The 23,574-nt window shown below is 33.8% G+C and overlaps 1 protein-coding gene across 1 annotated transcript in view; it reads left to right on the forward strand.

Moving 5' to 3' along the window:
• Positions 1-20,208, forward strand: part of LOC129222653 (myocyte-specific enhancer factor 2C-like) — a 150,853-nt gene extending 130,645 nt beyond the window's left edge. The window contains exons 6-9 of the mRNA XM_054857183.1: positions 7,063-7,244; positions 8,677-8,761; positions 18,403-18,496; positions 19,742-20,208. Of these exons, the coding sequence (XP_054713158.1) occupies positions 7,063-7,244; positions 8,677-8,761; positions 18,403-18,496; positions 19,742-20,006 (626 nt within the window). The 3' untranslated portion in view covers positions 20,007-20,208. The remainder of the gene's footprint in view (positions 1-7,062; positions 7,245-8,676; positions 8,762-18,402; positions 18,497-19,741) is intronic.
• The last annotated feature ends 3,366 nt before the right edge of the window (positions 20,209-23,574 follow it).

Here is a 23,574-nt window from a genome sequence, read left to right on the forward strand (position 1 = left end):
AATAAGTCAAATGATGCCGGGAAAAAAAGATTTCATCTCTCTTAAGGTAAACGGAAAATGAGAACATATTCAAAAAAAATTAATTTTGTGTAACTTGCGTGAAGCTTTTGCATTATTTAAACAAAAATACCCTCTGTTGAAAATAGGATTTTCAAAGTTTTGTGAACTCAGGCCGAAACCCTGTATTCTTGCAGGTGCAAGTGGAACTCACAGTGTGTGTGTACAACACACCAAAATGCAAAAATGATGTTTAGTCAATGCAGAATGAAAGAACTGATGGAAGGTGATAAACCAATTAACTCTTACAAAGATGTTATGAAATATGCAGTTTGCGAAAATCCTACTGAAGCATGTTACTTTGTGTGGTGACCGTCATATAATTGAAGAGGCAATGTTACTGGATAGCACAAATATGATAGAAACACTTAATTTACTTTATTCGAATATACACGTATTTACAGGATTAAACATGGCGCTGCTCTGCGTTCCGGAAGCACAAGATAGAAGTTAAAGTACATAGAGAAGGCGCGACACTAGCGCCGCCGAATAGAGAAGAGAGTCCTCACAGTCTCCCCCACTTAATTAAGAAACCCCCTTAAGACAATTGATAGTCCCTTAGGTATGAAGGGAGTCTTATATTCCTTTGAGAACGGCGCGGCAGTGGCACAGCAGGTTGGCTGGTATTCTGGGATGCCGCGGGAACATTCTGGTTGTCACAGGAGATTGCAGGAGCTTTCTCTGGAATCCGTGGAACATCAAAAACCACCGTTTGTTGTCTTGAATCACTGGAAGCATTAGAACGGCACTCTCGAGAAGGGTCCTCCTCAAGGTGCATTGGCACACCGGTCGAATGCAGTTGGTTAATATGTCGCTTTAGTTGTCGTCCTGAGTCTAGCCTAATCAAATAATGGCGTGAACCAAACTTTTTTATTACTTTTCCAAACTGCCAGACGTTTCGGTTATTTATGAAGACTCAAACCTGGACTCTCTCCCCCACTTTAAAAGATCTCACAGGACCACTGGAAATTTTTGATGTTGTCGGATGATATGGGAAGATCGAGTTCAAGCGAATACGAAATTCTCTGTTTAGATATAATTCAGCTGGAGACTTGCCACAAGCTAGAGGGGTTGCTCTATAGCGAAACAATATGTTTTGAACCTTGAATGGTATTGAAGTTTGTTCGAGGAATGAAGCTTTTAATTTCCTCTTTAAGGTTTGCACATTTCTTTCTGCAAGACCATTTGTTGCAGGGTGCCCTGGAGCTATAAACTTTTGGAAAATTCCATGATTGGAACTGTAGGTGTGAAATTCGTCACTTTGAAAAATTTGAGCATTATCGGATACAATAACATATGGATATCCATGAGAAGAGAAAATTTTTTCAAGTAGATGGATAGTTTTAGAACTTGTTGGGGCATCTCTGATAACTTCAACTTCTGCCCATTTAGACTTGGCATCGACACACACCAAGAAGTAGTAATTTTCGAACGGACCAGCATAGTCGATGTGAATTCTGTCCCAATTATTTGCTGGAAGTTCCCATGGATGGATAGACACTATGAGGACTCTCCTCTTCTCTATTCGGCGGCGCTAGTGTCGCGCCTTCTCTATGTACTTTAACTTCTATCTTGTGCTTCCGGAACGCAGAGCAGCGCCATGTTTAATCCTGTAAATACGTGTATATTCGAATAAAGTAAATTAAGTGTTTCTATCATATTTGTGCTATCCAGTAACATTGCCTCTTCAATTATATGACGGTCACCACAGTTAGTTGGCGACGAGGATGGGATACGAATCGTTTAGGTGTAGGTCATAATCATACAATCTTTGTGAGCAAAATTCTAAATTCTTAGTGCATTCTTCTAGTGTTTCTCCGTGTACAATGATATCGTCGAAATATGATTCTGTTTTCGGTAGATCTTTAAGAATTTGAGAAAGAATGCGATTGAATTCGGATGGAGCCGTCTTGATTCCGAAACTAAGCCTATGCATGCGATAGGTACCACGATGTGTTGAAATGGTTTGGATCCATGCTGCTGTCCTCGTCAACATTTAGATGAAGGTAAGCTTTGAAAAGGTCTAATTTACAAAAATATCTGGAATTACGGAGGCTATGAAATACATCGTCTATTCTTCTTACTGGGTGATTTGATTGAATTAGACGTTCATTTACACCACATTTGTAATCGACACATAACCGGACACCACCATTTGGTTTGGGAATTACTACCAATGGCGACCCCCAGTCACTTGCAGGAACTAAGGATATTACTCCGTCTGCTTCCAGAGAGTCCAACTCCTTGTTGACACGTTCCCGGAGAGCATAAGGAACGTCGCGTTCCCTTGTAAAAACGGGTTTTACTCCATCTCGAAGTTGAAGTGAAACTTTGAAATTGGGAACACATCCGACTCGTTCTTCGAAAAGTGGTGAAAATTTATCCATGAGTGCATTGATAGGATTAACCTGGTGAACAGGTGATCGTTGAACTGAAGTATTCGATGTATCTGCGTCTATTTGTTGAAGATCAATTCCTAATCCTCGAATCCACTGACGACCAAGAAGAGCCGCACATCCTGCTGGAACGATGTGAAGTTCTCCAAAAATTTTCTTGCCTCGGAATGCAACATTAACATGTACTTTTCCTTTAGATTGAATGATATCCCCAGAATATGTGCGAAATGCAATATTAGAATTTTCTAAGGGTAAATTTAAATTTAGGCGATTGAAATCAGTCTCTGACAATAGTGAAAATTTGGCTCCGGAATCGACTTCAAAATTTTGTAACTTCCCGTTGAGATGAACAGGAACTATGTACTTGTCAGTATCCTGAGAAACTTCGAATAAATCAATGACTTTAAATTGTGTAGAAGAGCAGTCTATAGAATTAATCCCGTATGTCATTTCTTGATTGTATGCTTCAGGCGTAACAGTGTGAAGAGAATTCATGGAACTGGAATTACCTGGCTGGCGTGGCATCTTTAGTAGAGTTGTAATACAGACTTTGCTGACGTGTCCTATTTTTTTACAGGATCCGCATTTCAATTTCTGTTTATTGATTTTACATTCTTTCACTTTATGGTTATTCCTGCCACATCTTATGCAAAGATTTTCTATGCCTAGAGCTTTATAATCCGGTTTTTGCCTTTGATAATTAGATAAAGAACTGGAACGATTTTTTTGACGTGGACGTGTAGAAGAACTGGAAATTTTATTAGTATCAAATGGCGTTTGACGTGAAGAATTTTTTTGTGTAAGTTCTTTACTTTCGATTTTTGAAGCTTCGAGAGCAATTGCTTTTGACAGAATATCATCGAAGGTTGTTTTATCCGACTGTAATATTTGTTCACGCAACCAATCGTCACGTAGGCCACGAATGAATTGTGCACGTAGGAACACATCTGTAATTTGGACAGATTTTTCACATTCACATTTTACTGAGAATTCACAGTCGGCTACATCGCGCTGTAAAGCGGCGACAAATTCTGCAATCGATTGACGATCTTCTTGGTAAATATTTAGAAAATAATGCTGCGAAACAACAACATTCCTTTTTGGTATCAACATTTGTTTAAATGCTTTGACTAAATTCTCGTATTCTAGCTGCTTGACAGGCTTTTCCGGTCCAAGGAAAGCTGCTAAGTTGTTGTAGTGTGTCGAACCTATGGACACGCATAAAAGTTGAGAAATTTTTTCATTGTCAGTAACGCCTTTCATAGTGCAGTAATTATCAAAACGTTCTAAATAGCATGAAAATTTTTCGCGTTTGGAATCAAAATTCTCGAACGGAGATACATTGACTAAATTTATTGAAGTTTCATTCGAATGTTCTTTCGACAAGTGCTTTTCGATTTGTGCTAACATTGCCTGTTGCTGCTGGGTAAATGCAGCCATGAATGTATTGAACTGTTCAGCATCCATATTTTGAAAATAAAGTCACAGTTTGAAAAGAAAAAACAAATAAGAGTACCTGGAGAATCTTCAATGTTGAAACGAATTGACGGCTGTTTTCGATTTCGCCGAATTGTAACTTTTACCTTTCTTTGGTCATTTCTTCCTTATTTTCTTCCATCGTCGCCAACTAACTGTGGTGACCGTCATATAATTGAAGAGGCAATGTTACTGGATAGCACAAATATGATAGAAACACTTAATTTACTTTATTCGAATATACACGTATTTACAGTATTAAACATGGCGCTGCTCTGCGTTCCGGAAGCACAAGATAGAAGTTAAAGTACATAGAGAAGGCGCGACACTAGCGCCGCCGAATAGAGAAGAGGAGAGTCCTCACACTTTGGAAACTGTATAAATTGTCCTGGGTTTGAACGAGTCAAAGAAAGAATCGAAGAAGCTTTTGAATTCAACTGCGTTGAAAATATCACATATAAAACAGTGGACACAAGTTGAAAAAAGAACATCTCTGGAGACATTAGTGAAAACTACTGAAGAATTCATCAATATATTTTTTGAAAATCTCCCAAAACTTCTTCTTCACTCATTTCTTGCAAGTCAACAATCGAGCTATCTCACGCATCTAAAACAATCGTTAAAAGAAGGTGAATACCTTGTAATCTGCGACTTTGCAGAGAATTATTCTTTTATCCTCCAGGATGCTGCTCAAGGTTTCCATTGGAACAATGCTCAAGCTACAATTCACCCCTTCACCATTTATTTTCAGGACGCTTCCACAAAACAGTAGTGAATACATCTCTAGTAATAATTTCTGATTGCCTTGTACATGACACAACAGCAGTCCATCTTTTTCAAACATCTAATTTCTTTCATGCAATCTCACTATAACACAAAACCAAACTTAATGTATTACTATAGTGATGGTGCTGCTTCTCAGTACAAAAATTGATTTAATTTTCTGAATCTCTGCTACCATGAGTTAGACTTTGGTATTAAAGCACAATGGCACTTTTTTGCAACATCACACGGCAAAAGTGCATGCGATGGTGTAGGAGGCACTGTGAAAAGACTAGCAGCGAGAACTAGTCTTCAAATGATACAGTATGACCAAATTATGACTCCTCGATAGCTGTATAAATGGGCAAAAGATCACATTAAGACAATGCATTTTCAATATAGTACAACTGAAGAACATAAACAAGAAGAGGAGACTTTGAAAAACAGGTTAATGACTGCAAGAAGAATATCACGTACTCAGAAACTCCATTCTTTTATTCCACTGAACATGAATCTCATGGAAGTCAAAATATTTTCATTTTCAAAAAATTCAAGAATAGAATATGTAAGAGCTGCTCGGGATTATATTGAATTCGCAGAAATGATCGGGTTTTTAATCTGCAGGTATGATGGACATTGGTGGTTAGGTTGCGTTTTAGACTCTGATGAAGAAAATCAAACATTTAAGATAAAATTCTTGCATCCACATGGACCTTCATATTCCTTTTACTATCCAGACGTAGAGGATATTCTGAATGTACCTGTAGATGATGTAATATCAAAAGTGGATCCCAGGATAAATCCTACAGGAAGAGTTTATAGCTTGTCGAAGGAAAAAATGGACAATGCTAACCAAAAGTTTTAAAAATAACTTGTGTCCTTCTGTAAATATTTTCGGAAATGCTACAAATTGCATTTAAGTAGTAAGTAGATATATGTTCACTATTTTATTTTACCATGATCCCATTGCAATACCATTATGAAAATTTTTCCACATATACAGGGCATTAGTAGGTAAAAAATATATATTTTTTTTCAGATTTTTAAAAGATACACGTTTTGAAATATTCAAGGTCACGTGACCTTGAAATATTAATGACCCCAAAACTTATAATGTGACATATCCTATAAACGCCCATTTCAAAAGCTTTAAAATAAAACCAAAATGAACTCTTTAGCTCCAATATAAGCTGAGAAAATTAACTTTTTGTAATAACCAAAACCTCGTTTTTTGTATTTTCCCCCCTTTTTTACATAGCCCTACACAAAAAACCGGGCTACTTAAAAATCTGAAAAAAAAAAATATTTTTCTGTATCATTTTATATATATAATCAATCCCCTGAAATTTGTTGGAATTCGTGATGGTCAAGTTGTGAGGCTCGTTGATTTGACATGGAATGACCCTTTTGAGAAAAATATTAGACAAGAAAAGAAAAAATAATAATAATAGCAACAATAATAAATTAGTAGTTGGAGTTATGGTAGTTTTGTATCCTTAGTCTCCTTTTTTGTTATTTTATCATGTCACACATGTTTCTGTGTGTGAAATATACATAGTTGCTCCAAACTGATGCAAAATTTAAATTTTTGCTGCTGCAAGCTGCACCAAATATGCAATTTTACTGCTCCAGGCTGCTCCAAATTCCCCGTTTTACTTCTCCAAGCTGCTCCAAACCCACCATTTTCCTGCTCCCAAGATTGCTCCAGAAGCGAGTTTTAATCGGCACATCCCTGATATTAAACACTTCTTCAAAATTTGAAGAGGAATTAATGAAAAATGTTTTTTATTGCTTTCGCAAATACACAATTGAAAGCAAAAGGCATGATTTTATCTACCTACTGTTTTTTGATTTTAATTCCCGCAGATAAGTTTTGAGCTATGTGCGTAGATACTTTATATTTTTATCTTACTATGTATACATGTAACACTAAGGTAGGATGATGCAGAAAAAAGTTACACATGTACATATTCTGAGTTTATTTATTGATTTTGCTAGAAAATAAGCCCTATCTGTAAGTACTGCTAAGCTTGCTATTTTCAAAGTTTTTCATTTTAATTTCTTGCACCTCTTATTGCCGATCAGTCACCTCCCCCGCCTTTTTTTTTCAGTTTCTTATTTTTAAATCAATTTAATCCATCTCTATTTTGAGGTGGGAAATAATTTACAAGAGACAAAAAGAAGAAGTGTTTTGTTTTGAAAATAGCAACAGTGAGTGCCAACAATCCTAGACAGAACTAATATATTCTCATTTTTGTGTAACCGAATTTCTCTGTTTTAGATTTTAAAGTGCATATATTTGTCCTTGTGGTTATATTTATTGTATTTCTGGAATCCCTAATGCAATCAAAAAAAAAAAAAAATCTTTTAGGTAACTTGCTTGATGTTAGCAGAGGCAGCAATGGCTACCAAAGAGGAAGTTCTCCTTGTTCAATTCCTGGTAGCATTTCCCCTGATGGTAGTGTAGACGGAAGACATAGTCGGCAACCTTCCCCTGCAAGGCCGAATTTTCATGTCATCATCCCTGCTGCCCCTCATTCATCTTCTCCTGTGGTAATGAATTAAATTTAAATGAACTAAAATGCCTTAAAAATGTTAAAACTTCAATAATACCACTTTGTTCAAAATGAGAAATATGGTGTTGTAATGGTACTCATATAAGCAGATCTAAGGTATGTCACAGAGGGTAAAAACTGCTACATGCATTCAATATGTCATCTCCCTCCCTATATGTCCCTTTTTTTACATCTTCAATCGCACATGGCATATCATTATACCAGCATACTCTGTGGTTCTCAATAATTTAACCATCTTATTTTTGCTTTGTCACATTTTGTGTATATATATATATATATATATATATATATATATACAGTAGACTCTTGATTATCCGGACTAATGTGGCGGAATGGCAGTCCGGATAACAAAATATCCGTATAGGACTGAGTTTCATCTTCTAACTCCATCCCCTACTTAATTTAAAACACATGTGTGATTACATATTTTAGATAAATAACAAAAGCAGAAGTAGTACTTACGGTTTTATTTAATAGCAACATATTCAGTTTTTATTTTGAAAAAAAGTCCTTGATGGAGGACTGTTTTTGCTTTTTAGTCCTTTTACGAGAAACAATGTCTCTTCACTTACACAAGCAGATAACAAAAAATCCGTATAGGATGGAGTTTCATCTTCCTACTCCATCCCCTACTTAATTTAAAACATATATGTAATGACATATTTTAGATAAATAACAAAAGCAGAAGTAGTACTTACTGTTGTATTTAATAGAAACATATTCAGTTTTATTTTGAGAAAAAGTCCTTGATGTATGACTGATTTTTGCTTTTTAGTCCTTTTACGAGAAGCAATGTCTCTTCACTTAACAAGCAGAGGAGTCGCTTCCTCTTGCTGACGTGTATATTCAAACCCTGCCTCAATCATTTTAAATCCTTCTGAGTGTGGGATGAGATTTTCTGTGGATCTCCTTCTGCTCCCATATTCTGGTGTTTCTTCTTGCACAACCATTTCTACAATGTCATTGTCTGCAGGGTTCGTACGCTCCGGGAAAACCTGGAATTGTTAGGGAAAATGATATAGTTAAAAATGTCAGGGAAAAAGTCAGAAAATTTTCCAAATTTGCCCAAAAAACATTTTTTTTTTTTTTTCAATTTTTCCCAGGTTATTTTATTCTATGAGATCTAATCTTTATTTTTTCGATGTTTCCTGAAAAAATTTGTAAAAATTTTAAGGCAAAATGACATGTGCATTCAAATCTGTCGCTATAGTGCCTAATTCAGCAACTATTAACTAACTCCTTAAAAATTAAGAGTTACAAAACTCACATTTTGATAGTTGTTACTATTTAGATCTGTTTCTTTGAATGTTTTGCAGATTGCTTTAATGTCACATGCCTTTTAATTTGTTTTGAATTATGTTTTTCCCAGAGCCATACTTCTCTTATGATTATTTCTCATTGCTTTACAGAATACTCGCTCTACCCCATTAGTATCAGTATCTACTCCCAACAATGTGTCCAGCTATCCGTCCAATCTTTCTTCTTTTAATTCAAGTAAGTATCTTTAAGTATTTATATCTAATAGAGATGTTCTCTCTCTTAAGTTATGAAAACGTAGGCTTCTTTTTATAATGCTGAGTAACTGAAAATGATTAGAAATTCTTACATAGTAAGCTAAGGTCTTTACCTTTTCATCTTAAGATATTCACAGGGCTTAATTTTCACAAGAGCTCCTAGGAGCTGAACCTCTGCACTTCTTTCAGCTTGAAGTTCATTTTTACGCATTGGAAGAATTCAGGCAATTTCTGTATGAAAATAAGTTCTGAAGACTCCTCCTATTTCAGATATATTACTCCTTCAGATATACTCCTCCTATTCAAACATAAGATTCCTCCTCCTTCACTTTTTGCGTTATAATTTATAAACTGTGCATCCAGAATGGCTTTTGAAGGATGCACAATTTAAGGCCATAAAAAACTAAAAGCTTACCATATTTTCAGGAATAAGTGCCTCGCCGCATACAAGAAAAAAAGTACAAAAATTGCCCGTGCAGCGCATATAATGGGTGCGGCGGATACAGTGTTTTTTTTTCCAAGTTAAAAAATAAAAGTTCTAAGTTTAGAATAGATGGCACCAGATCGTTTCCTTTTATTTTGCAAAATCCTTCGACCTTAGGCGATATGTAAAGCAAAGAGGGGGGAGAGGAAGTGAGTCAGCGATTGCACGTGTTTCACTGAGGAGAGAAATGCTGAATCACGTGGGCGAGCAAGCCCATTCAAAGCGAAGGGGGGAGATTGGGTCAGGGAGAGGAGCATTGTGTGAAAAAGTACTAGTAGGGGAGGGGGATGGACGTTCCAGTTTTGTAAAGGGGATTTTCCACCCCTCTCGCAAATGTGGGTTGCTTGCGGTGGTCAAGCAACCTAATTGGAAACTTGTTTCTCTGTCTCCTAGCTCTAATTTTATTCACTCATATTGCCACATCTATTGTTGTCGTTCATGCATACTTAGCAAAACTTTTTCTAAGGAATTTTTTCACCCAGTTGCTTTTGTAATAGTTCTTAAGCGATTTGAAAGTTGTACTGCAGCCTTTAAGTTACAGGTAATCACAGAGGCGAAAGCAATTGGAAATCATCCTACTGCCAGAGAGTTTGGCGTTGACGAGAGATGCGTTTTCCATTGAAGATCGGATGAATCAACCCTTATGCGCGAAAGGGATAGCCAATCGATCTAGGGATGTCGGAGACAAAAGTGCAAAACGGGGATTTTTAGAAATATTTCATTAACTTTAATTAAAAATACTATCGAGAATTTAAAATATTTCATTTATTTACATTTTATTCCAGTTTTCTTTAATACTAATTGTGCTTTTAAGCAGTGGCGGATCATGTGATTGTGAGGCCCCAGGCGCAGCCTGATCCTGAGGCCCTCACAACAAAAACGATAGAGTCTTACTAATATTAACAATGCTGGAAATCATAACTTTTTTTATTTTTTGAATAAACGAACAAGCTTGGGGGGGAGGGACAGTTACATTCTTATTTAAAAGGGAAAAAACGACATTTCTGCCCCCCCCCCCCAAAAAAAAAACATTACAGTGAAAAATTTTGCTTCCTATCGTAATTTAGTCAGCACAGGGGGAGAGATCCACCGAGCCCCTTTTCTGGCATTTACAGGGGACGGAGTGGTGATTTCAAAAATTTTAGGATATAATTTCGATAAAATTTTAGGACAACAGATATCAAGTGTTTTTTTAAAACTTAAACGTAATGTATAAGCTTGATTTTCGCAGTGGATGATAAAACGTTTCAAATTCAATCTTGAAATTACAATACAAGGCATTCAATCTTTTATTCTTTTACACAGTGATCAGTATGAAATGAAGTAAAAATAAATGTACATATTTCCAATTGCGTCTGTCAACTCGCTTTGTTGTTGTTGAAAAAATGTCCTTAAGAAGGAGGGATTTAAAGTAGAGTGCAAGGTGCAAGTCCAAAATTTATTGCATTTTTCTTTTTATCAGATAATCTGATACTTTTTGGTATCTCAGAATCATCAAAAATACCCCTGTAAATTCCAGATAAATCATTTAAAGACGCAAATGAATAATTGTTTTTTATGGCAACTAAAACTATAAGAAAACCTCCGCTTACGAAATTTTATCTTGGAGTGAATTTGAAACAAAAGCTTTGGATTGCTTCATTATAACCAATATGTTTTCAGTAAAAGACAAAGAACATGGAATTAAAAATACACTGAACTTATCTTAGTTCAGTTCCATATTTTTCTAACATTTGGCTCCCATATCTTTAATACCCCCCTTTTTTCCCACTCATTTTTATCTATCTTCCTTTGTTTATTTTTACCTTTTTGTCTTGATTGACACCCCCCCCCCAATTTTCTTCTATTTATCTTTATTTTTCCTTTTTTCGAATATTTTTGTTTCTGTTTATTTTATTTCATGGTTTTCCATTCTGCTTTTCCTTTCTTGCGGTTCACGGTTACTGACAATTTCTTTTCTTTTTGTTTAAGCTTCGGCTTAATCCTTGTCCAATTGAATTCTTTCTTTCTGGGTTCGTACCTAAGAGAAAGCTCCTGGCCTTTGCTTGCATTCCTATTGGTTCCTGATCGGTTTATAACTTTGTCATTGGTGTTTGGCTAATCCGCTGTTTTTATCTTTTAAGCTGCATGCTTATCTGCTCTTGGCTTTTGTCGGATGTCTTTTCATCCATAAGCTCATTATTTTTTGCATTGAAAAAGGCGTTCCCTGTAACGCCGAAACACGTGTCTGCTGTAATTTACAAATTTGTGCTTCTACTTACGTTGTTTGTTCTGACTTTACTATTCAGCACAAAGGTATTTATTTATCTTATTATTTTGTTACGGGTTGGTCACTGGTGGGAAAGTGGGAAATTTAGCAAAAAGTAAAGAAAGAAAACAAGGAAAACACAGCTGTGCGCTGTGCCCAGCGTGTGAAAACGACTTCGATCTGGACCCCCCACAGATCTGTCTCTTCTCCCTTCAGCATTCTAGATAAGGAAAGGGAATATAATTGTTAGTCAAGAAGAGTGACCATTCCAAGAGGTCGAGTTTTACAACCCATGTTGTAAATCCTGCTGCCTGCTCCCTTATTATTTAGAGAAACACCGATTCGGGCATAATCGCACAAATGACGATTGGTATATTTTGAGGACTGATATAATACTGACACAAAAATGACGACTGGTTATCATTTGTTTGGGAAGAGGGGGGGGGTCTCACCCCACTCTACCCCCTCTCGACACTTCCTAGCTATACGGCTATTCCAATTAAAGCAAGTATCTTCATGTGTATATCAATAGTACTTTTTTTTGCATACTCCTTACTCAGACGAAGGCGACTTGTAAGTGGTCAAAGAACTCATTGGAACGGGAAAAGTTCTTCTGGCAAGTAGGCCCGGATGTATAAATTTTGGGGCCCCCTGCAAAAACTCTGTAGGGCCACTCCCCAGAGACCAACAGTGTGTACATTCGTACAGTTAATAAGAACTTAGTGCTAGTGTTTTTTTTATTTATTACTATTTTTCAATTTCTTGGGACATTGGGCCCTTTCAAGTCGTGTCCCCCCCCCCCTGCACTGCGTGGTTTGCGGGTACGCAGATCCGGGCCTGCTGGCAAGACTAACTGTGTATTTTATCAGAATAATTTTGTCGAGTATTTTACAAAGACAATTTTATGCTGAAATTGTGGGAAGAAAAAAGAAAATCCAAACTCTAGGGAAAATCCAAACAAAGGCACCTGAAGCCAGGGGCCCTCTAAGACTCAGGGGGCCCTATTAAAAGCAATCAGCCCGCGCCTAAAATTCATGATTAAATATCAATTTTCATGAGTTTTGAACATTTTCCACTCAAAATTATGGCTTTCCACGACAAATTCTCAACACAAAAATTTTGGTTTTGAGGATAGGCCAGTTCGCAGCTCCGAGGCCCCCTGCTTTTCTGGAGGCCCCAGCTAGCGCCTCATGCGCCTATGCGGTGATCCGCCACTGCTTTTAAGTTGTTTAATGTTGGGTGCACACTTATGGCGGTGTGGCACTTGTACCAGGTGCGGCTCTTACACTGGGTGCAGCGCTTACATTTTTTTTTCCTGAGGGCGCTTAATCCTGAAAATACGGTATTCTATGTTTTATGCATTTTGCTCCTCTTCCAACTTCTTGGCTAGAAATCAGTCATCTGGCAGGAATTCTACTACTTTTGACTCAAACTTAAAAGTGACCCAATTTTAACCTTGTATATCAAGTGTATCGATCCTTGTGTATGATTAGCTACATAGCCTCTCATACACTATCTCGAATATTGCATCATTGCCTGGTGGGGAAAAGAAATGAAGTCCTGTGGCTAATGTCTAATATTATATCTTAAACAAATTAGAACAAATTAGTTAAAGTACCTATAAGAAAAGGACAGTAATCCATAAAAATCTCCATTAGCTTGAAGATTGAAGACAATTGTCCCTAAAATCTACAGTCAAATGAGAGGGTATGTAAATAAGGTAATGGTGACTATGGACTGACATAAACCAGGTGGGGCAAACATTATTTTTGGGTCATATGATACTTGGGTATGTAAAACCTAACATGACTTCTCAAATAATGTTACCAGTATTAAAATTGTGTTTTAGTAGTGGGGGGGGGGGGTCAAGGTTTGAGAGGGAAACTAGTCTTCCAGGAAATCAAATATCCTCACTCTCCCCTATTTTCAAGAAATGAATGTTTGTAGGTTATTAAACACCATTTTTTCTTTGTCTTTCATGTAAAACTATTTATATTTGTTTAAATCATTTTATTCTTAAGTTATGAGTTTGTTTGGGGTGTCCCTTCAAGTAGGGACCAAGGACACTTACCCCATTTGCCTTGGCAGTAACCAGGTATACAGTCAGGGTTGGCCGGATTGGACCCAATTGGGTTGGACCCAATGGGTTTTTTTGAAAAAACCCATTTAAAAAAACCCATTATTTAGCCCACTTTTGGGTTTTTTTAAATTTTTTGAGAAGTTTTTTAAAAAAGTAATTAATTTAAATACTTTTACAATTTAAACTTCTATTTTATTTGTTCTTCACCACAGACAATGGACATAAAAAATGAATTTTGAACTTTAATAGTATTTCTTAACTCTTAACGGCATTAAAAATACTTCAAAGATTTAAAAAATATATATTTAATTTTTATCTTTAACTGGTCAATAAATAATCAAATTATCTTGACTAAGTCCTGTCACGTCTGGTTTTCTCAATATTTGTAGATTGTACAGAGGAAACTACTCTAGCTAAAAGGCTTTCATGTGAATTATTTTCTGCAACCCGACACGTCACAAATTTCGAATTAACAAGTTATATTTTTTTTAGAAATTAACAGGTTTTACAAATGGTCGGACAGAAAACAGAATAGGATGTACAGTATTTTCATTATCTTACAAAAAAGTTTAATATTTCTTAATCTGTACACAGAAATAGAAAAACAGGCAACATAAAATTCAAAGAAATGTCTTGATTAAGCTGGAATTCAGTAAATAGGGATTTAAACTACTTGAGGTTCTACAGTAGTTTTGCATAAAAAAAATGAAATACAATAAAGTAAAATGCAAAAAAAAAAATAGTAGTAATTAAAAACGAACAATAGATTTTATCACTCAAGAAGTAATTTTGCCTTAACTGTTGGTAATCATGGAAACTAAAAAATCTGAAACTTCACCATTCTTGGGTTTCGTCGTCTTTCATACTCTTCTTCAGAAAACGCTGAATTTTAACTAGTTTTCCAGCTTTTTTTACCCCAAGACAATTCTTGTGCTTTGTTCATATACTTACGCTACAATATGCTACAAGTACCCTACATTTTCCCTAAAAAAAGACAAAAAAACCCACATTTCTTTTAAAAAACCCAGCTTTAGTTGGGTTTTTTTGGGTTTTATTTAAAAAAACCCAAAAAACCCTGGGTCCATGGGCTTTTTTAAAAAAAACCCGGGTTTTTGCCAACCCAGTGCCAAAAAATTTCCAATGGCATAAAGATAGCAATCCATAAAAATGCCCTTTAAGATGTATAAAAACGCCAAAATTCGAATTTTGAATATTTTCACAAATCCAATTATTTCTTCTAATATCTTTGTTCTAATATTTTTCATTCTGAAGAAAGTTTTTTTTTGTAATTGTGATGAATATTTTTTATTACTATAAATACATTTGATAAAGTGTAAATGCTTGATGAAGTGTCTTTTTTTTTTTTTTTTGCAATTTTGATTTGTGCAAAAACTCCTTTGTAGTCATGAATCTTGTATTTTCTTGTCTCTTTTTACTGAAATAAGTTTAAGATTTTGGTGTGCCAGAATATTCTTCACAAGGTATTAGATTAGATATACAGTGAAATTTTGATGTCGAAATTGCAGGGAAGGGAAAAAAAATTCCAAGTTATCGAAAATTGGTCTTTTCGAATGCAAAAACAAAACTATAAATTAATGTAAAAAACCACCACTGACACTCGTTAAATTTATAATATGAGCAAAATAGTGATAGAATAATATATCAAAGATAAAAAATGTTCACCTCAAAGCAACTGTATAGGATATTTTACTGTTATTCCTGGGATTAGATGTCTTACTGTTGTTCTGAGGCGACAATACATACTTGACATAATTAATGTAGAATATGTATTCAAGAGTTTAAATGCATTTGAAAACAAATTTATAACTTTATGTTGGATATAACAATTTTTACTTACCAGGAAAAAATCATATTTAAAAAAAAATAAATAAATAATTCTGCTATCCAACATTGTTTTAACCAGAAATTTGTTCTTTTGTTAAATAGTCCTTGGATACTTCTAAAGCATCAGAGAGGGAGGAAAAGCATCAATCGAAATGTTTTTTTGATTTTTTTAAATTGTTGAAAACTTAGAGGCACATCAAACTTCAATGAAATTTTCCTCTTCTTTGCTATGCTACAATCGAATAAATTCAACTTTTTCTTGGTAGCTTAAAATTTTAAATATTCTCTTAGTCAATTTTAAAGTTCAATTCTAAACGTTCAGGAATCAATGAAAGGGCACAGCAAAAATTAACTTTCTATAGCAAAAAAAAATGTCAGTCTTGGAAAAACCAGCAGCTTTGTGAAATCCCCAAAAATAGTTCTTAATCCTCCCTCCCCTGTTTCCACTAAAAGTGGAATTCCGCAATCCCATACATACAGTGGCTCCCAAAAGTGTTCGTACACCTTAAAATTTTGTAGTAAAACAAAATAACGCAAAACTGAATTCGAATATAAAGTCCAATTTTTTTTCACACCATACCTATGCCATTATGAATAAAACCCAGTAGTTTTTTTCAAAATATTGCCAGATTTTATTTTTGAAATTTGTCAAAAAATGAAGAGAAAGAGAAAAAATACGCCACAAAAGTCATCGTACACTGAAATATTTTCGAATAAATTCATGATTAAAATTATCATATGTCGTTTTTTTATTATTCTTGCATTGTGTTGACCCTTAAAAGTCATTTGGCTTTAATTTTTTGTTTATTTATTCCTTAATATTGGGCTTCTTACTTTAAAATGGCTGGTATTCGTAAAAAACCACAATAACCATTCGAAATTTGAATTTTTTCCTCACAGTAGAGGTAAATTGGTTTGAAATGTCTCTAAATTGGGTAATTTATACCATTCTATAGTGAAGTGTTTGATAAAATGCTTTAAAGACAAGAACTGGATCGAAAACATGGTAAGAAAAGGTCAACTAGCAAAGTTAACAATGCGTGATCGGAGGTTTACAGTTAAAAAAATTATGAAAAATGCACATTTGAGTGCTGAAAAAGTTTCTGCAGAATTGAATGAAACATTTTACGCTTAGTTTTCAACTAAAACTGTTCGCCAAATTCTCTGATTAGCTGGAATATCTGGGACCTCTTCCCGCAGAAATTTTCTTGTTCGTGCGAAAAACAGTAAGCTTACGCTTTCCGTCGTAATATCAGTAATAAATAAGCTCAAAACGTTTTGGAACAACGTCTTAATTATAGATGAAAATAATTATAACATTTCGGGTTAAATTGTTGTATAATTGTAAATAGAAGAACAAATGTGGAATTTAATCTTAAGAACTTAGTTGGATCAGTTAATCAGGACGGTGAAGGTGTTCTAGTGTGAGGGTGCATTACAGCATCGGGACTTGGAAACTTGGAATTTTTTGATGAAATAATGAATCATGCTGATCATTTAAATATTTTTAAAAACAATTTTAAACTATTAGCCCAAAATTTGGTAATCGGAAACAACTTTGTTTTTTATCAAGAAAACGATAAGAAGCACACGTTTGCGTTTGGGCCTCAAAAATTGTCCTTAAGATTAGAAATATCTCCTCAATCGCTAGATTTAAACTTAATGGAACATATTTGGGGATATCTGGTAGCTAGATTATGAAAATACACCATTAAAACAAAAATCGAACTAGAAACAGTAAGACTCGAAGTGCGGCTGAACACTTACTCAGAAATTGCACAAAAAAAGAAAGAAAGAACATTGAAATCTATTCCAAGACGTTTAAAAGCTGTTGTTGATACTGCATGATATTCTACTAAATAATAACTTTGTAAAAAGTTAGATTATTTACTAATTTTTTGACATTTTTTCAAAGTGTACGAAGACTTTTGTGAGATAAAATTTCCGGCAATTTTTGGTTTTTGATTTTTTAAAAATTATGTTTTAATGTTTTATTAAAAATTTTCATGTAGTTTTGTTAAAAATAGATCATAGATCTTATAATAAAATACCTGTTCCGAAATATTAATTATAACCAATGGATAATGGCCTATTTCATTGAAAATCGTAGGTGTACGAACACTTTTGGGAGCCACTGTACGCACCCCTCTTGATCATTTATTAAGTCCCATTTTCGGGCTGTCCTTAATCAAAGCCTTGGTTTCCCCTATAAGCAAGTTTTCTCTTCTGTAAGGGAAATGAAGTAAACAATAATTTAAAATGAAAAGAAAAAATAAACCTTGCCAATTTGTTCCCTAATAATCAGTTTCAGAGATTTATTTGATATACTTTGTCTACACGCCTTTTGATGCAATGCAATGGCGCCGATTTTTTTTTTTTTTCACACTTTTTGGGGAGAAGAAAAAAAAGAAGAAAAGATTTTGACTTATGAAGTTATGAGTTTGATGACTGTCACGAAATAAAATTCAACTGTCATGAAATAAAATTCGACTAATTGACTAATCCAATATTTCGACTCAACGAAATTTCTCTTAACAAAAATAAATAACATTAGCTTTCCACAGTTTAACGGGAATAAATATTCACTTCGACTTATCAAAGTTTTCGGCTCATCGAGGTTCAACTTAATTAAGTTTCACTGTATTCCTATTTGCAGCAAAGGTCTGTTTAGCGCATCTGTTTGGAGTTCTAAAACATACTTTTTACAAAAATTCTTGTAATATATTATACTTGTGATTTTTTGCAAGTTCATCTAGCTGTTTCCTCACAAAGGAAGAAAAGAAAAGATATGTTTCAGAAAATTCATAATCTTCTTTCAAAAATAAGTTGAATTTTTTCCTCTTGAAAAATAACAAAACTATGTAAAACTAACTATTTGTTGTCAAAAATAGTCGATAGATTTCTCTTTTCTTTGTATAAATTATGTAGAGTTTTAGAAATTTCCCTTTTTTTTTCATCTTTCAGGTGACTTCCATTTAAGCCCAGAAATAGGGCTTAGTACCAACTTCACTTCTTCAAATTTTACTCATAATTGGTCTAATTCAGCAAATTTGAGCAAGTAAGTATGATTCTTTCTCCCTCTTATTTTTATATATTGCTCACTTGGAAGAACAGTGCCACAATCCCAAGAAATGAAATTTTACAGGAGAAGCATTTGAAGTTTAATTCTTCAGGAAATTTGCTGTGCTCTCCAGTGGTTAACATCAGAACAAAAAATCTCATTATTTTCCAAACAAGATAACGTCATTTGAATCTTCTAAGCGAAAAAAAAAAAAAAAACTTATTTCAGAAGTGATTTTTTTTTTTCTGTTTGATTTTTGAAGGAGTTCTCCATTATTTATGAAACAATTGTTGTATAACAGTCGGCACTGCAGTAAATACTGCTAACTAGCAAAAATTATTTTAATGAGTTAAAAAACCATAGCAAAAGTAAACAAAAAGTGTAATGTAGTTCTTTTAAAACATTTATATTGAATGTTATTTTGGCAATTTAAATTTTTTTGGTAATTCTTTGTCCTCCCAACTATAGTAGTCTTGCAGTCTGCAAAATTGTTGAGATTTTCACATTTGTTTTGTGCATTAATTTTTACATTATTATTCTGTATGTTAGAAGGGGGAAAATCCTGAAAAGTGACGCTTTTTTTTTTCTTGTCTTAGCTTTTGAATTGAACAGAACTTGTTTTCAAAACCAGTATAAAATTCCTGAAAATATTGTAAAAGTACAATGGCCACTTAGCAAATATGCATACATATATTTCTTAGTTGAGTAATTTGTTATTTATCCCATTTAGAGTGAGGAATTGAACTGAATTAATTTTATTCAATCTGCCCTAAAAGTAGAATTGAAACTGATTTCTTTTTTGAGCTACTTAAAATGTTTTATGCAATTTTTTTAACATGATGTTTTTCTTCTTTTTTTTGAAAAAAACTCACATAAACGGGGAGATCAATGTTTCTCACCTTTGTTTAATCACTGGTGTTTTTCCAAGACGCCATAAAATTTTTAACACAAGCATTGACTGTAATTATCTGTGTGCTGTCTAATTTTAAAACATAGCTCTAAACTGTGATATAGTTTGCGTAAAAACATTTATTCTTTCTACTTTTTTAATTTTTTTTTTGAAAAATGTGCTATTTTTTTGCATCTGTGTAACAAATTAGCCCAAAACTCAGCTCCAAAATATAAATATTCTACCACCTTTTTGCTTATATTAAAAATTTGTGTTTGTGACTATGTAGATTCGTAAATAAGTTTTTTTATGTGCAAGTGCATTAATATTGTTTTTTCCCTCTTTTATAACAGCTCTAACTCTCTCCACATCAGCGGGAACACCATGCCTCACTTGACTCTTAATTCCAACAGTTCCCAGTTGTCACCCCTCTCGATGAGGATCAAAAGCGAACCTTGTTCATCGCCCAATCGCAGGCCTCCTTCTGTGCATGGGAACGTGTCTCCTTGTCACACTCTCACCCATTCTGCATCTCCCTCTCCTGACCCACCAACTTTGGACTATGAGGGCAATCTTGGCAAGCGTCAGAAACTCAGTACTGATAATTGGGGTACATAGCACTGACAGGATACGAAGGACTACAGCATTGCTTGCTGTTTGTAATCCTGTCTAGTTTTATTGAATGTATATATATACATAAACTACATAAGGGTACATATGAGAGAGAACCAGTCCTTTAGCAAGCATGGACCCTTTTCCCTGAAGTACTGTAGCTTGGAGACTTATACTAGACTCAGCCTAGTGCAATTTGTATGATTATGCTTTTGAACAGAGATTGCATTAAAATCTTTTCTTAATAAATTTATTGTTTGGTTTTTTACAATTTTTGTGGGCAAGTGCATTTTATTTTTGACTTTTGAGGTTGTACGTGAAAACTTTTCCTCATTTGGAAGCTGAGAACTGACAATGTAGAATTTCTGATAAAATTGAAATTTTCAAATCCCCAAAAAACAATTTAGAACAGTGGTGCCCAACAGATTGCCCGCAGGCCAAATGTGGCCAGCAAAGCTGATCCTTGTGGTCTGTTTCTCTGTTCAATATTACTAATAGAAAACTTTTGTTTTAGAAACTTGTAAAATAACTAATCATTTTTTAATCACTATCTGCAAATTTAGAGCCAAATCAGGGGTGGTTGTGATCCAAAATTTCAGAAAATTCTGAAAATTTTGGGTTGCTGTTTCCGATAATTCTGGACTGACAACTTATTCTAAAACTGAAAAATTATTCAAAGAAAAACTTTTTAAATGATTTTTTCTACGATTTCAATGATTTTTGTATGCATATTTGAAGAAGAGTTTTTATGAGGAAGGGAGGGTTAAGTTTTCTACGTGTTCTAGACCGCAAGAGTCATCTTAATATGAGGTGTGGCAATCAGGTGAAAAAGTTTGGACACCACTGTTATAGAACAATGAAGAGGAAAATTTGAAATATAGATAAGTTTAGTTCATTTCAAGTGTTAGGTTAATACTTTGATAATGTGTACAGGAAATGTAGAGTGTACATTTTTAACAGCTGGACTTTTTTTAAGGGACAATACCTTTTATGCTGCCATTTCTTTACTTTTTTGAAATTACTTGTGTATGTGTTTTAAATTTACAGATTCTTACAATATATTAAAAGAAAATTCATTATTATGTTTTTTTAAGATCTGAATAGATATTTTTTTTAATTCTGTCTTTTAAGTCAGTTGCAATCTCTGTTCTGTACTTGACATGGACAATCATAAAGCTATTCTTTGACCTAATATCTGAAACAGATTTATGAATTCTTTATCAACTGTGTTGAGTGTCAGATGAAATATTAATGAATGTGTATATCTTCATGTTATTAATGCAAAATTGATGCATTTTCATATCTGTTAATTTTTTCTTAGAGTTTATCAATATTATTACACAAAAATTATAAATGTTGCTATTGTTCTTCATTGATATGATTATATAACTTAAAACAAATCTAGTGTATTAATTTTGTGCAATATTTAATACTTATTAAAAAACAGACGTATCTAAGTCATTTCAATGCACTGTTGTTAGTAACAAAAGTTACATAATTAAGAATGTTTTAATGCTGTGTTACATATCGTCGCCTTAGAGCACTAGTAAGACACCTAATCCCAAGAATAACAGTAAGACATCTTACTGTTGCTTTGAGGCGACTATATAGTATACAATATGAAAAGAATGCTCTTTTTTTCACCTTATTAAAATGGTATAAAATTTCAAGAAAAATGTTAATATTTATTTGTTGAAATACTTGTTGTTTAAAAGAAACCTCTCCTCTGTTTTACTATTTTATAGCAAAAAGAACCATTTGGTAATAATTATAAACTTCGAATATGTTAAATGTAAAATGAACTCAGTGTTAGAGCAAAGCATTGATATGAAGACATTTCTGTAACTTTATGAAACCTAATGGCAGTTTTCGTTAAATTGCAGCTCTTCATGCACCTTTTTTTTTTAATTATGGAACTGGCTATCAAAGTTGAAGTGGAAAAATCTTAGAACAAAATGTGCTAATAAAAGTGTTATTGTGTGCTTATTTTTTTATTTTGGAAATATTAAAAAACTATTTTCCTATGGTCTTAGTGGATTGGTTCTAAAGTTTTGAGCTGTTTTTTCATCTCTGATTAAAGAAATACAAATGAAAATAAATAAAGAATACTGTAAGCAAAAACGTTAAATACCTCTTTAGTACAATTACGAAGTATCCATTTTTGAAGTCCTATATTCTTATACTAATAACTTTAAAGAAATGTAAAATCATTTAAGGTTGAAATATTGTTTTACTCAAATTATGGATTCCCAACTAGTGGTCTGTGAGAGCCTCAGGTGGTTCGTCTTTGAGGCTAGTGACTATTACAAAACTAGTACTTTCCCGTAATTAAATCAAAACTAAAACTTTTGTTGAACAAGATTAATCAAAAATATTGGTCTTTATGAAGATAAGATTTGTATTGACTTATCTTCAAGATAATAATTATCAGAACATACAGTAACAAAATTGTAATACATTTTTACATCATTTTCAAAGTAATAATAAATTGTGAACACTTCATGGCTAGTCTGTGGGCGTCATACTGACAGTATGTAGTTGGTTATCATCTAACTGTGCTGTTAAGTGTTAACAGTGTCTTAACTAATAGTAATAGTTTGCTTTTAAAAAAAATTGTATTTATCACGTTTGAATTTAGTTACAATTGATGCAATGGTATTTTATAATGAAATGGATAGTCTGGAATTCATTTTCATCCTTAGAGGTTTGCAGATAGCTTCAAGTTGGGAACCACTGACTTGTATAATTTATGGTATAATGAGGTTAAACTGTAATGGCGTTTTTTGTCACTTTTTCTTCTTAAATGTTGAGCAAATTATTCAAAAATTATTTTGTTATACAATTGTACTATACTAATGTTTATATACATTGAAAAACTCACTGTTATATTTTTTCCGTAAATGAGCATGATATATTTATAACAGCTGAATTGTTGATTTTAGAAAGGGCGCAAGTCCCATTGAAGGCAGAACCTATGTTCTTTCTAAAATCATGATTCATTTATCTTTCATTTGTTAAATTAATCTAAATTAGTGTCTTTGGAAGTTTTTTAAAAGCTGTATTCAAATCAAGTTTTCAGGGGAGGAAAAAAAACTCTTGTTATGTAATGGTAGCACTTTTAGATTTTTGTATTAAAAAAAAAAAGATAGATTGCTGCAGTACTCCTTGGAGAAGATTTATAATCTCCGGTAAAATAGCACATTTCTACTTGCGAAAAAACTTGCTGTGATTCACCCATTTCTTAAATGGCATGATTAAACCCATCAGAGAAAGATGCCCATAGAGCACCATGTAGCTTCTGTGAGAAATGGGTTAAATGGTACCTCTGGAGCCCAATGTTGCTTCACTGGGTGAATCAACTTTTCATTTCTATTAGCCTCCTACTTTTTGAATATGGTCATATATAAAAACAAAACAATGCTGTGTTTGTTTTCCTTGATTTTTGTCAGTCACTTATTATCACTGACTAAAACAAAAGAAGAATTATTGTCAAGTCACGATTTATTAGTCCTACCATGAATATTTTTTGGGGGTCTGGTGTATTACACAACATTTAAAAATCACAAAGATTTTC

Source organism: Uloborus diversus, chromosome 5, assembly GCF_026930045.1.
Source record: "Uloborus diversus isolate 005 chromosome 5, Udiv.v.3.1, whole genome shotgun sequence".
Classification (NCBI taxonomy): domain Eukaryota; kingdom Metazoa; phylum Arthropoda; class Arachnida; order Araneae; family Uloboridae; genus Uloborus; species Uloborus diversus.